This window comes from Taudactylus pleione, unplaced genomic scaffold, assembly GCF_031769625.1.
Source record: "Taudactylus pleione unplaced genomic scaffold, aTauple2 ptg000156l, whole genome shotgun sequence".
NCBI classification, from domain to species: Eukaryota; Metazoa; Chordata; class Amphibia; order Anura; family Myobatrachidae; genus Taudactylus; species Taudactylus pleione.
In genome coordinates, this window is record NW_028284558.1 from 19,321,644 (window position 1) to 19,334,289 (window position 12,646).

Here is a 12,646-nt window from a genome sequence, read left to right on the forward strand (position 1 = left end):
AACACTAATACGGAAACATTAGTCACAACTTACCGCAGCCTGCAGTGGATAATTCATCACTACCATTTGGACAGTCTCTTTCTCCATCACAAATCCAATGGAAGGGAATACAAGCATGAGAACCCGGACAGCTAAACATATCAGCAGCACAGGTCAATGAACCTGAAAGCAGATGTATATACAGTATATTTATATATACCCTATACAGTATCTCAGTGTTTTCATCACAATTTTCATAGCATACAGCAGTTAAGAAGATATTACAGCAAATAGTTACTGTGGTCTCCACTGGGACTTTACCATTTTTTTTATGAAATACATAGTACTGTCTCTGTACAGGTTAGAAATGATATTTATTAAGCCCATATCACAGGTGATATCACAGATGTCTCCCGCAGTACTGAAAGTAGTGGTGCAATGAATGGGGATGTTGAGGTTGTTTTATTTATCAAGTAAGACTAAGGGCTCGATTTACTACAATCCGCATTTGTAATGCAGATTGCAGTGTGATATTATCGACTGAATTCGCATTGCGAATTCAGGCAATATCACAGGGATTTACTACAAATTCCTTGCAGGGACAGAGCTTGCGATAAAGCTCTGTCCCTGCGAATCCCCTCCGCACACTAGTCATGGTATTTTCGCAAAAAATACCATGACAAAGTGCCGATGCATGCGCCGACCGACCGTCGTTGCCCCCCGGCACTAAGCCCGGCTCCGGCGCTAAGAACCTGCCCCCCGCGATCGCGGACCCCCCCGCGACCCCCCCACCCTCAATAGCACCTGCAGTCATCAGTGCTCCAGTGATGTCCTCCATGCCTCCGGTCAGCTGACATCCCATACTGCACTGGGACACTGTCACATGATGACCGGGCCGTAGTGCACTATGGGAGACCAGCTGACCGGAGGGAGAACATCACCGGAGCCTTGATCACCGATCCCTGGAGTCAGGTAAGTAAATTTTTTTTTTTACTTTTTTTTTTTTCAGCAGAGATCAGCTTGCGGTCTTTTTAGACCACACAGTTGATCACTGGGATCGGCTCCGGGCTCTGCTCTGCCCGTTACAGCAGAGTAGGAGTCCGGTAACTGGGGGAGACCCTGGATAACACCACTTCCAGGTGGCGTTATTATCACGGGGCCTCCCTAGGTATTTTTTCCACTATTTATTTTTAGTAACTAAAAAGCACATTTCCCATTACAATTATGGGAATTGCGATCTGTTTACTAAAAATAAGTGATACTTAGGGGTTGGAGTAGAATTTTATGAATTCTACTCCAATTGCCCTGTAGTAACTGTAGGTGATACTAAAATAATGTGAAAACGGTGTGAAAACACCCTTTTTCACTTTATTTTAGTAAAAATAATGATAATTTGCTGAAAGTAAAGGCTTTTGGTTTCACAGGGAAAGCTTCTTATCAGAGTAGCTGTCCCTGCTAGGGGCAATGCAAAATACCCCCAAAACCCATTAGGAGCAATAAGGAGAGTTAGACTTCAAGACATTTATCTAATTTTTTATAAATACTGTAGGCCCCTATATCCTCAAACCTTTCACTGGGTTGCAATGGTAGGTTTATAAAATATTAAACTGTAATTTAGGGGGACATTTGAAATAGTCCATATTTAATTACATAATAATACTTGAAAATAAAATTATTTTGCAGATTAATCATGTACGATTATCCTACTGTATGTCACTATAGGCCGTATTCAATTTGGAGAGAAAAGCCGATGACGTCATTTAGCTGATTCCACTTATCCCCCGTATTCAATTTGTCCGACTTTTCGCCAGTGCGAAAAAGTCAATGCATTAGACCCAGCGGAAAAGTATCACCAATGGATAGGTGGCGAGAAAAAGTGCAGAATTGGGGATTTGGGGTGCAGACTTCCTTGGAGAGGCCCCCAAAGGTAATCTGTGTCAACTCATTTTTAAAAAGTACCTTAGGACACCCAAAAAAGTACTTTCGTTTTGGGGGTAAAAAAAAACAAAGTTGGGGGACAGACTTCTAAACAAGCGAAATAGACTCTGAGGGGTCCCCAAGTATGCCCCAGGTGTTTTTTAGTTGCAGCAGATGGATTTTTCTCAATTTTTAAAACTTCATATTAGCAACTTTAAACTATGCTTACACCCATTTCATGTACCCCAAATTTGATGGAACTACTTATTTTGCCCAAAAAATCTTCCTATATGCTAATCTTCACAACCTTCTGAAAATCGCAAAACAGCACCTATTGAAACTGTTTAAAGACACCACATACATTTACCAGGGCTATTTGGGGTTACCCATAGTGAACCCCCATGTTAGAGCATCTTTTGGGGGGTGTCAGACTGATTTCTCCAAAAATGACAGGACTTTTCGCTGATTTCGTTTTCGCCAGGTCCTGCTTTCGCCGATTTGGAATTGAATACGGCGATAAGCTGGGACCCCCGCGATAAGTTTTCGACGGCAAAACCTTCGATGACGGCAAAAAGTCTGGCAACGGACTTTTCGCTCCAAATTGAATATGCCCCTAAGTACGTGTACTCACTTCATTTTTTTCTAACCCGAGTACAAACTCACACCCAATTTTGTGGATGAGATCATTCGTGCAGTTTTGAAGCCACTTCTGCCAACTTATTAATGAGATCATAAAATCAGTTTCAGTGACAGGTAGTATAGGAAGGAAGACTCAGTGGGATCAACAAAATGTGCTGCTTTGATAATATGTTATATTACTGAAAGACTAGTAATGTATGTGTGCGTGTGTTTACACAACAAATGCAGGTAACTACAGTATGTCATTGGCATTAGTAAAAAGATGTATTTACAATATTTGAAGAACATAAAATAATCATTGTATAAACATTAGGAATCTGATATTTTGTTGATGTATTACACAGCATTCTGTTGATTTTATTAGGAATCACTTGCAGACTAGGTAATAGAAAAACATTTGTATAATACACCTACCACACACTGCATCGCTTTCATCGGAGCCGTCCCCACAGTCATTCTCCCCATCGCAAATCCACTGTTTAGATATACACTTGTTTTTAGAGCAGGCAAACTGACTCCATGAACAGGACGTGCCTGGGGGGCAGAGATGTACTAATGTTTAGCATATTCTCTGTACTTTATATTGCACATGCAGTATTACTGGAATCACTTACAGTAGTTGTAGTTTACTATTGTGTTTATTACAATGTCAATATGGATGTGACATTATAATATGTTATATGTTACAAGCATTTCTTACTTATGCACAGAAATAATCAGCAAGTATAAAAGTTGCTCCTTCCCTTTGGTAAATCACAACTAAGTACAGTGCGTTCATAAACCATCTAACACATTAAACTGCCTATGCTCCTTCCTCCTTCACCTTACATCTCTTTCTTTGACATTTTAATCCCATTTAGAGCAATCACAATATACTTTAAAGTATCATTGGTATAAGCTGCATATTTATATGTATTTTGCAACATTTTCATGAAAGAAAGATTTCAGAACTAAACAGGACAGCTCCTTATATAGGCATTGGCATACATTAATCTCCCCATGTGAACAGAGTTCAAGGACCTCTCGGAGGAACATGCTGATGGGATACATGATCACTGAGCATGATTGCTGGATGGATCATGGATGCTGGGTAATAGTAGGTGCTATGTTCATGATCTTATTGAAGTATAAGACCCACATCACTCTTTTGACTGGATGTAACCGATGAAATTTGCAGCCTACTTACTCCATCAACACATGTACTCTTCTGGTTTTCCTTTCTCCAATGAGATATATTTACCATAACATTCATGATCATTCAACATTCACCTGAAACCCAGTGTACTATCATCTTGTACATTGGGCTCTTTCTAGGGATGGACATCGATGTTAGATGGTTTAATACCATCAATTTATTTTTTGTGACGGTGTTCACCATTCAATGGTGGCTTTCCGATGGTAGCAGTCATTGAATGGTGTGAAAGCAGGGGCCAATCCGATGTTAAAATACAGCTTTTTGACATCGAAAACGTGAAACATGCTTTTTTGCGCATGTGTCAAACATCGCAATGTTTTTGTCATTGAATTATTTTGAAGCGATGCTTAGTTACCATCGCATCAAAAGTTATGATGGCGTTAGCCCAGTCAGAATTCAATGGTGGGCTTCCAATGGTCACCCCTGCTCTGCAGTGAAAAGCCTTTTAACACTCTCCCCTGTGACAACAGGGATTTCACTGCTTTGTTTAATTCAGAGAAGGGGTTACCATGAGGAAATGTCATATTTCTCCAGAGGTGCCCATAATTAGCACACATTTAACTTCTCCATATACTAGTATGTGGAAAGCAGCCTGCTGCAATTCAAAGAAAACCAGAATGCTCAGCTATCCGTTTCTCCTCTCCAGAATCTATCACCATCTCAGGATGGCATATAGAGCATTGTTGGGATAGAAAAACAGTGAAGACTGCTGTCTTCCCTCCACCTCTCCTTCAATGGCCATATACTGCTGCCAAACCCAGTGTGAGCTCTGGACACCTTGTTCTGCCAACTGCCCCCTTTGCTCAATTAAATTTGCTCTCCCAGGACTCCAGCCTGTGAGCCTTGCCCTTACTCTCTACTCCCCCATGCAGCAGAGACGTCTTTAATCCTTGCACTGCATGGGTCTCTGAGCTAGAACAGACACATGTCAATAGATCAGCATAATCACAGCAATAAAATGTCCGCCACCCACTACATATTCTTTATGTATAGATTTCTTTATACTGTTCTGTGATCTCTATGTGAAGTGCTGGGTAAGATGCATTCACCAAGCTGTTTATGCACCAAGGTAGGAATGCACCAAGCGAAAGAAACACACTTGTGTGTACAAGTCATTAGGGGAATAATCTGCTCTCTTAACACACATGGAAACTTACCGCAGTGTAACTCATCGGTCCCGTCTTCACAGTCTTTCTGACCATCACAAACCCATGTATTCAAAATGCATCTTCCACTGTGACAGCCAAAATAATTCTCTGCACACTTGTCTTGTTTTTTCACTAAGCAAAAATAAGAAAAATGGATTTCAATTATCTAAATAAGATCTGTGTAAGCAAGCCTTTAGCTTTCATTCTCACCTTGATCTTTGACTCTCCCAAGATTTCCTTTGAAAAACAAACACTAATGGTAGTGAAGACATCTCAGCAGACCTTCACTATTGCTGCAGCACCAGAACACGTCAACACACAATGGTGATTGTTCTTTAAAATGAAAGCTGACCTTATTTCATTGTTTGCTAAAGACAAAAACTAAATTTATCTTATTATTATTAAAAAACAATGAGGCTAGGAGTTTTAGTGTGCTGCCACCACTGGTTTAGTAATATCACTAACCTAATGGAAACAATCATGATTAACATAGGAAATCTTTCTTTTTAATGAGCTGATAAACCAGTTTAGTAAAGTATTTCTAAATATTACATAAAACCATACCTGTTAAGAATGTTCAGTAAATGGTAGAGATGAGAGATTCGGATTCTGTGGAATCTGAACTGCTCCGATCACCGGGGATCCGAGTCCACCCGAGTCGCAGCTCCCACTTCGAGGCCATACATCATTATAATGACGTCAGATTCTCGCGAGAGTTTGTTTCTATATAGCGCACCGCACAGGTCCGGCCGGCCCGTCACGCCAGGTACGCAGCTGCGCAAAACTGGGCGTAGCCTGTATCACAATAAGTCACAGTGACTTATACTATATGCCGCTGCGCCGCTATTGGCGGCAGCCAGCGGGCCATCCCAGGTCCCCTATGGTCAATAAAGTTTGTTTTGGATGTGGCGCACCTGATGACATCATGCGCCGCTGGAGGGAGTGGTGATAGGAGTGAGTGGGCCCCGGCGGTATGAAGTGGTGACAGGGCTGCTGGAGTCTGGATGTACAGGAAGGTGAAGGGGGCAGAAGAAGATGGAGGCTGGGCCAGAGGAAGGTAATGAGGACTGGGGGGCAGAAGGTGACATGTCACAGAGGCAGGTGAAGGGGGCAGAGGATAATGGGGGAGGCTGGAGGCAGAGGTGATGGGGGTAGGAGGTGACAGGGCTGGAAGCAGAGGAAGGTGAAGGGGCAGAAGCAGATGAAGGTGGCTGGGGCAGAGGAAGGTGATGGGGGCAGGAAGCAGAGGCAGGTGAAGGGGGCAGAGGATGATGAGAGAGGCTGGAGGCAGAGGTGATGGGGGTAGGAGGTGACAGGGCTGGAAGCAGAGGAAGGTGAAGGGGCAGAAGCAGATGAAGGTGGCTGGGGCAGAGGAAGGTGATGGGGGCAGGAAGCAGAGGCAGGTGAAGGGGGCAGAGGATAATGGGGGAGGCTGGAGGCAGAGGTGATGGGGGTAGGAGGTGACAGGGCTGGAAGCAGAGGAAGGTGAAGGGGCAGAAGCAGATGAAGAAGATTGGGGCAGAGGAAGGAGATGGGGCAGGAAGCAGAGGCAGGTGAAGGGGGCAGAGGATGATGAGAGAGGCTGGAGGCAGAGGTGATGGGGTAGGAAGTGACAGGGCTGGAAGCAGAGGAAGGTGAAGGGGGCAGAGGATGATGAGAGAGGCTGGAGGCAGAGGTGATGGGGGTAGGAGGTGACAGGGCTGGAAGCAGAGGAAGGTGAAGAGGCATAAGCAGATGAAGAAGATTGGGGCAGAGGAAGGAGATGGGGGCAGGAAGCAGAGGCAGGTGAAGGGGGCAGAGGATGATGAGAGAGGCTGGAGGCAGAGGTGATGGGGTAGGAAGTGACAGGGCTGGATGCAGAGGAAGGTGAAGGGGGCAGAGGATGATGAGAGAGGCTGGAGGCAGAGGTGATGGGGCAGGAGGTGACAGGGCTGGAAGCAGAGGAAAGTGAAGGGGCAGAAGCAGATGAAGGAGGCTGGGGCAGAGGAAGGTGATGTGTGCTGGATGCAGAGGAAGGTGAAAAGGGCAGAGCAAGATGAGGGAGGCTGGAGGCAGAGGAAGGGGATGGGGCAGGAGGTGACAGGGCTGGATGCAGAGGAAGGTGAAGGGGGCAGAGGATGATGAGAGAGGCTGGAGGCAGAGGTGATGGGGGCAGGAGGTGACAGGGCTGGAAGCAGAGGAAAGTGAAGGGGCAGAAGCAGATGAAGGAGGCTGGGGCAGAGGAAGGTGATGTGTGCTGGACGCAGAGGAAGGTGAAAAGGGCAGAGCAAGATGAGGGAGGCTGGAGGCAGAGGAAGGGGATGGGGGCAGGAGGTGACAGGGGTGGAAGCAGAGAAAGGTGATGGTTCCTGGTGACGGAGGAAGGTGATGGTGCCTGGCAATGAAGGAAGGTGCTGGGGGCTGGGGACGGAGTGGTTACGGGAGGCTTCTGGGCTGAGAAAGTGATGAGAGACTGAATTTGAGGAATGTGATGTGGGGCTGATGACTAAGGATGGCTGGCTGCAGACACCATTCCTCTTACCCCTGAAGCATTCACAGCACTGTCTTCAAGAAGACCTTGCACAAAAGACGAAAGACAAGAACTACAGCCGGAGAGACAGTGGTAAGGTAAACCATAGCGTATTTTTACTTTATTTAAAGGCTGGCATATATTTCAGTTTATATATATATATATATATATATATAAACTGAAATATATGGATATTTCGACGCCTATCATTAATCCCATGCTGGGATTTCACAGTTGGGAAGGCGACGGTCGGCATTTCGACTACATACCATACATATATATATATATATATATATATATATTGAGCATGAAATCGCGGCACTCAGGGTACTTGAAAAAGGCAAATTTAATGCGACATCATTAAACGCAGCAACGTTTCTGTGCCCACAACCGGCACTATCCTCAGGCTAAAAAATACAGGACAGAATCTTACCTTAAGTAGCACTTGTGTATACAAGAACTGTGACTCCTTGAGCCATAGCCCACTGTGTATGCAAGCAGTGTGTCTCCTTGGGCTGTAGCCCACTTTGTATACAAGCACTGTGACTCCTTGGGCCATAGCCCACTGTGTATACAAGTACTGTGACTCTGCTGACCACAGGGTGGTGCGGCCGGTGCGGTCGCACAGAGTGCAGCTGCTCTGGGGGCGGAACTGACCGCAACGGCAGTATCTATGTGCTTGATGCCCACTAGTATGTTGTTACTAGCGGAGCGTCCGCTGCCCGGTGGCTCAGCTCCTTCTCACTGCAGAGCACTGGCCGGCTGGACTGTGTGGGGCCGAAGGGTGTTCATAGCCCTGCCCCCGAGTCACATGTCATTTACTGGCTATTATGACAGGCACTGGCAGCCTGCCAGCCCAGTACCTGTCAACAGCTCACAGCGTGGAGGAGCGCTCACGAGACAAAGCTCCTCCAGTCACCACATAGGTGGTGCATCATCCTTTAGCTCCGCTCTCCTCCTGGCTCTTGCTGAACTGCGTGGCCATTTCCTCCCTCTATGGCAGCAGTAAGTAACCCTCTCTCCCCTGGGCACTTAAGTCAAATGGTGAAGCAGCAGGTAGAGGTGGAGCAGATGAAGGGGGTGTTAGTACAGGGCTGGGGAGAGGGTGCTGACATCTTGTAATAAATGGTTGCACACAGATGCCCCCTGCTATTCCTTTCAACCCTTCACCCTGTAACTACAACACCTGTACGTGCCACTCCTGGACCTTCCACCCCTGTACAGTGTAACTGTTCCCCCTGCAGCTTAAACCCCCACACACTGCAACTGCCTAGCCTGCAACTATCACCATTGCACACTGTTACTGCACCCCTGCAACTGCCACTTGTGTGGAATAATATATAAGGAGTACTACTGTGTGGCGTAATGTGATTAAGGGACAGTACAATGTTGTGTAATTTAAATTGGGATTACTATTGTGTCCCATCCCTTTGAGGCCATGTCCCTTTTTTTGGCCGAGGGGTTACATTTCTGCCACTTATATGTGGTAAATGTTTCATAGATGTGCTTTAAACTGTGGTGTCTGTGCCGCTGCTCTGTCACTTAGTAACCAGCCAGCTCATTGCAACCTTTGGCCAAAAATGGTGAAAACTATTTTGTGAGCTGTGAGGTGGTCTAAATTGACTGTAAATGACTGGAAATTAATGTTATTGAGGTTAATAATTCTCTAGGAACAAAAAAAAGCCCAAATTATGTGATTTTAACTTTTTGTAAAAAACCCAAATCCAAATCCAAAACCAGTCACGGCGGTTTGGCAAACCCAAATCTGGATGACGAATCAGAGCCATATCCAAATCCAGCAAAAATGTACTGTACTTAAACTTATGTTCTACTGTAGAATGAAGATGGATGCAAGTAGATATATTATAGAAAAATAATGCACCATTATGTAATACATGAGTAATACTAATACATGTATAAACTTATATAGTTAATTTATATATAAACACTGGGATAGATGCCGAGTCAGCACTATGCCAGTATGAGTACAATAACCAGCAAGCAACTGCTCTGTGCATGCTCACTAACAGAAAGCACACATACTGTATTTGTGATTGCAGAGCTGTACACATCTAGCACAACTCTTTAAGACTGGACAGAAAAAATAAGGAAGTTCTAACATTGGCCAAATTCAGTTGGGGGTGTATCCATGCAAATGCCGCTCATGCCGACATTGGTTATTTGCATATAAGCTTGTTTAAGGGCAGGTGCAAGGAGAGAAAAAAGAACCTATAATTGGATCACAAATAAACTAAAATGTAACTTTTATTTATTAATATTAAAACAGTCTGTAGTCATGAACAGCGAAATATAAAATTAGTGATAGAGGGCCTGATTCAGAGACGCTCGTAAGCGGCCGATCGTTCGTTCCTACCGATGTTCGCACAACTGCGCATGCGTATGGATTTTAATACGCATGCGCGAACCAGTCAGTGCGGCCGAAAATCGTGTGCTCGCTAAATAGCGAATGCCTGCTATTTTGAGTGACAGAATGAGGCGTTTGTGGGTGGTAACAGGGGAAGGTGCTTCTGGAGATCAGAACGCAGGCGTGCTTAAAGGTCAAAACGGGCGTTTTAAGGGTGTGCATAATTAACAAAGCAGCGTCATTGACCACGTCACTTGGTTGTTTTATAGTTAGAACTGCTCGCATGGTTGTGGTAGGAAAAACCAACCACAAGAATAGCGAGCAGTTCAGACGCCTTTCGATGTACTCGATTAATCTAATAAATAGCGGACATGACGTATGATGCGAGCGGCCAGGGGGCGTTTTTTTCAAAATTACGTTCGCATTTTTTGTTCGCTCGTTCAGACATAGAGGCGTGAACAGACCGCAAAGAGCGAACGGTTCATTTAAATAGCCAGCCCCTTTTTCTGAACGAGCGAGCGCAAATAGCGTCCAGCTCTGAATCAGGCCCAGAGTGCAGAAAATGAAAATTAAGTGTATAAAACACAGAACGTCCCGCTATGTGTTGGCTCCTGTTCTAGAATCAATTATCACACATCATGTATTTTATCCAATGAAAAAAGAAATAGTAAGTTGTGTGCTGAGGGCCTGATTCAGACCCGCTCACGAGCGCTGAGCGCTCGCAAGCGGGTTGATGTTGGCCAAGTGCACATGCGCACGAGGGAGCCGGCTCTGTCGTGCGCATGCGCGAGAAGCCGTCGCTATGGGTCTCGCTACAAAGGGGGCGTGCTGTCGATGTTGAGTGACAGCACACCCCCTTTGGTGGGCGTGCCGGGGGCGTTGCTGCCCAGACGGAGGCGTTCCCATGTGAATGCCTCCGTCTGGGGCCGGCCCCACTGACATCACAAATGATGTCAGTGGGAGTGCTTTTGGCTCTGATAGAGCCAAAAGCACTACAGGGCTTGCGGCAGATGAGACCCTACCACAAGGGTCTTGTCGCGACCATCTTTTTGGCCACTCGCTATAGCTGTGGGTGGAGCTATGTGAGCAGCCAGGAGGCCACTCTAAAAAACGAGAGGGAGGGCACTGATTCAGAGCGAGTGCTCTGAAAGAGCGTCCAGCTCTGAATCAGGCCCTAGTTAATTATATATTCAGTAATTACTGCTCAGTTGAGTACAAAAAATACTATATATTCTTTAAGCAAAGCCTTGGATTACCGTGTGGATGTAGGGGTTGTTGTTATTATCATCAACTCAATTTTATAAAGTTTATCAGACATTCTTTATTATGTAAGTGGTATTTTAATAAATTGGATTAACACTCATCATTGTGTCTAATTACTTTATAAACAGTATGCATGTAGCAGCAGCTCTCAAAATTCGTAGATACAATGTAGCAATTTAATATAAGGAATTGTAACCTTTGTTATCGTGTGCTATAGCTCCGTGACATACTGAATCTCCCTTCAACAATAAAGGCCCCTACACCCTTGTCTCATACGGCTAAACAATCAAGTTTTAACACATTTGGGCTTAATATTTCACGTGGCACAGGATTCAACAAACATAGCAGGCTAATAGAGCTTTAACAAGGCAAGTTGTGCTCCGTGTAAAAGGTCCAGAGCTTGACGGTAATAAACCTAACAAGCCTGATGTGCTAACAACTGACTGCCTCGCCACAAATATATTGTTGGCAAACACAGGACAGTCTGTCAGTAAATAAGACTGTCGGAACACTGAACCCAGCAATAGCTATTTGCAAGCACGGCAGCTGTGTATGGATACTAATGTAAAGATCATTATAAAGAATACAATTCCTCACAATAAATTGCAACACTGTATCTGTGAATTTTTGCCAGACAACATACTACTGGCTAATACAGGGCAGACTATTAGTAAGGTTGTCGGAACACTGAATCTAGCAATAGTTATTTGCAAGCACGGCAGCTGTGAATGGATACTATTGTAACACATTACAAAGGTTACAATTCCTTATATTAAATTGCTACATTGTATCTACGAATTTTGAGAGCTGCTGCTACATGCATACTGTTTATAAAGTAATTAGACACAATGATGAGTGTTAATCCAATTTATTAAAATACCACTTACATAATAAAGAATGTCTGATAAACTTTATAAAATTGAGTTGATGATAATAACAACAACCCCTACATCCACACAGTAATCCAAGGCTTTGCTTAAAGAATATATAGTATTTGTGTACTCAACTGAGCAGTAATTACTGAATATATAATTAAGATAGTACACAACTTACTATTTCTTTATTCATTGGAAAAAATACATGATGTGGGCTAATTGATTCTAGAACAGGAGCCAACACATAGCGGGACGTTCTGTTTTTTATACACTTAATTTTAATTTTCTGCACTCTATCACTAATTTTATATTTCGCTATTCATGACTACAGACTGTTTTAATATTAATAAATAAAAGTTACATTTTAGTTTATTTGTGCGCCAATTATAGGTTCTTTTTTCTCTCCTTGGTCTAACTACAATTCTTGGCCTATGGCAGCACCCTCTATCATATGAATATATGACAATTTTTGAATACTCAGGGGTATCTTTCTAATAATAATATTAACCTATTGTTTCTGTGCGATGGAATTTCCTTTCTCTATTTAAAGGCAGGTGCAAATATATGACAACTTGTCTTAAGCCAAATGCATGTTACCACTGCTGAGCTGCACACATCTCACCATTTTTTTTTAGCAATTTACAATCATTTTGCAAACAACTCTGCATGAGCCCTTCTGCATGGCACATCTGTATGTCCCATTTACTGCTGCTCTGCAAAGGGAGAAGATCTGCGGATTTAGGGATTCTCCTTAAT

At 44.0% G+C, this 12,646-nt stretch overlaps 1 protein-coding gene across 1 annotated transcript in view; it reads right to left on the reverse strand.

Annotated features, from left to right (window-relative positions):
* The window catches only part of LRP1B (LDL receptor related protein 1B), a 1,691,377-nt gene that overhangs the window by 253,261 nt on the left and 1,425,470 nt on the right, over positions 1-12,646 (reverse strand). Inside the window, exons 50-52 of the mRNA XM_088474914.1 lie at positions 4,888-5,010; positions 2,950-3,069; positions 34-162 (exon numbers count right to left, since the gene is read on the reverse strand). Coding sequence (XP_088331040.1) covers positions 34-162; positions 2,950-3,069; positions 4,888-5,010 — 372 coding nt within the window. The remainder of the gene's footprint in view (positions 1-33; positions 163-2,949; positions 3,070-4,887; positions 5,011-12,646) is intronic.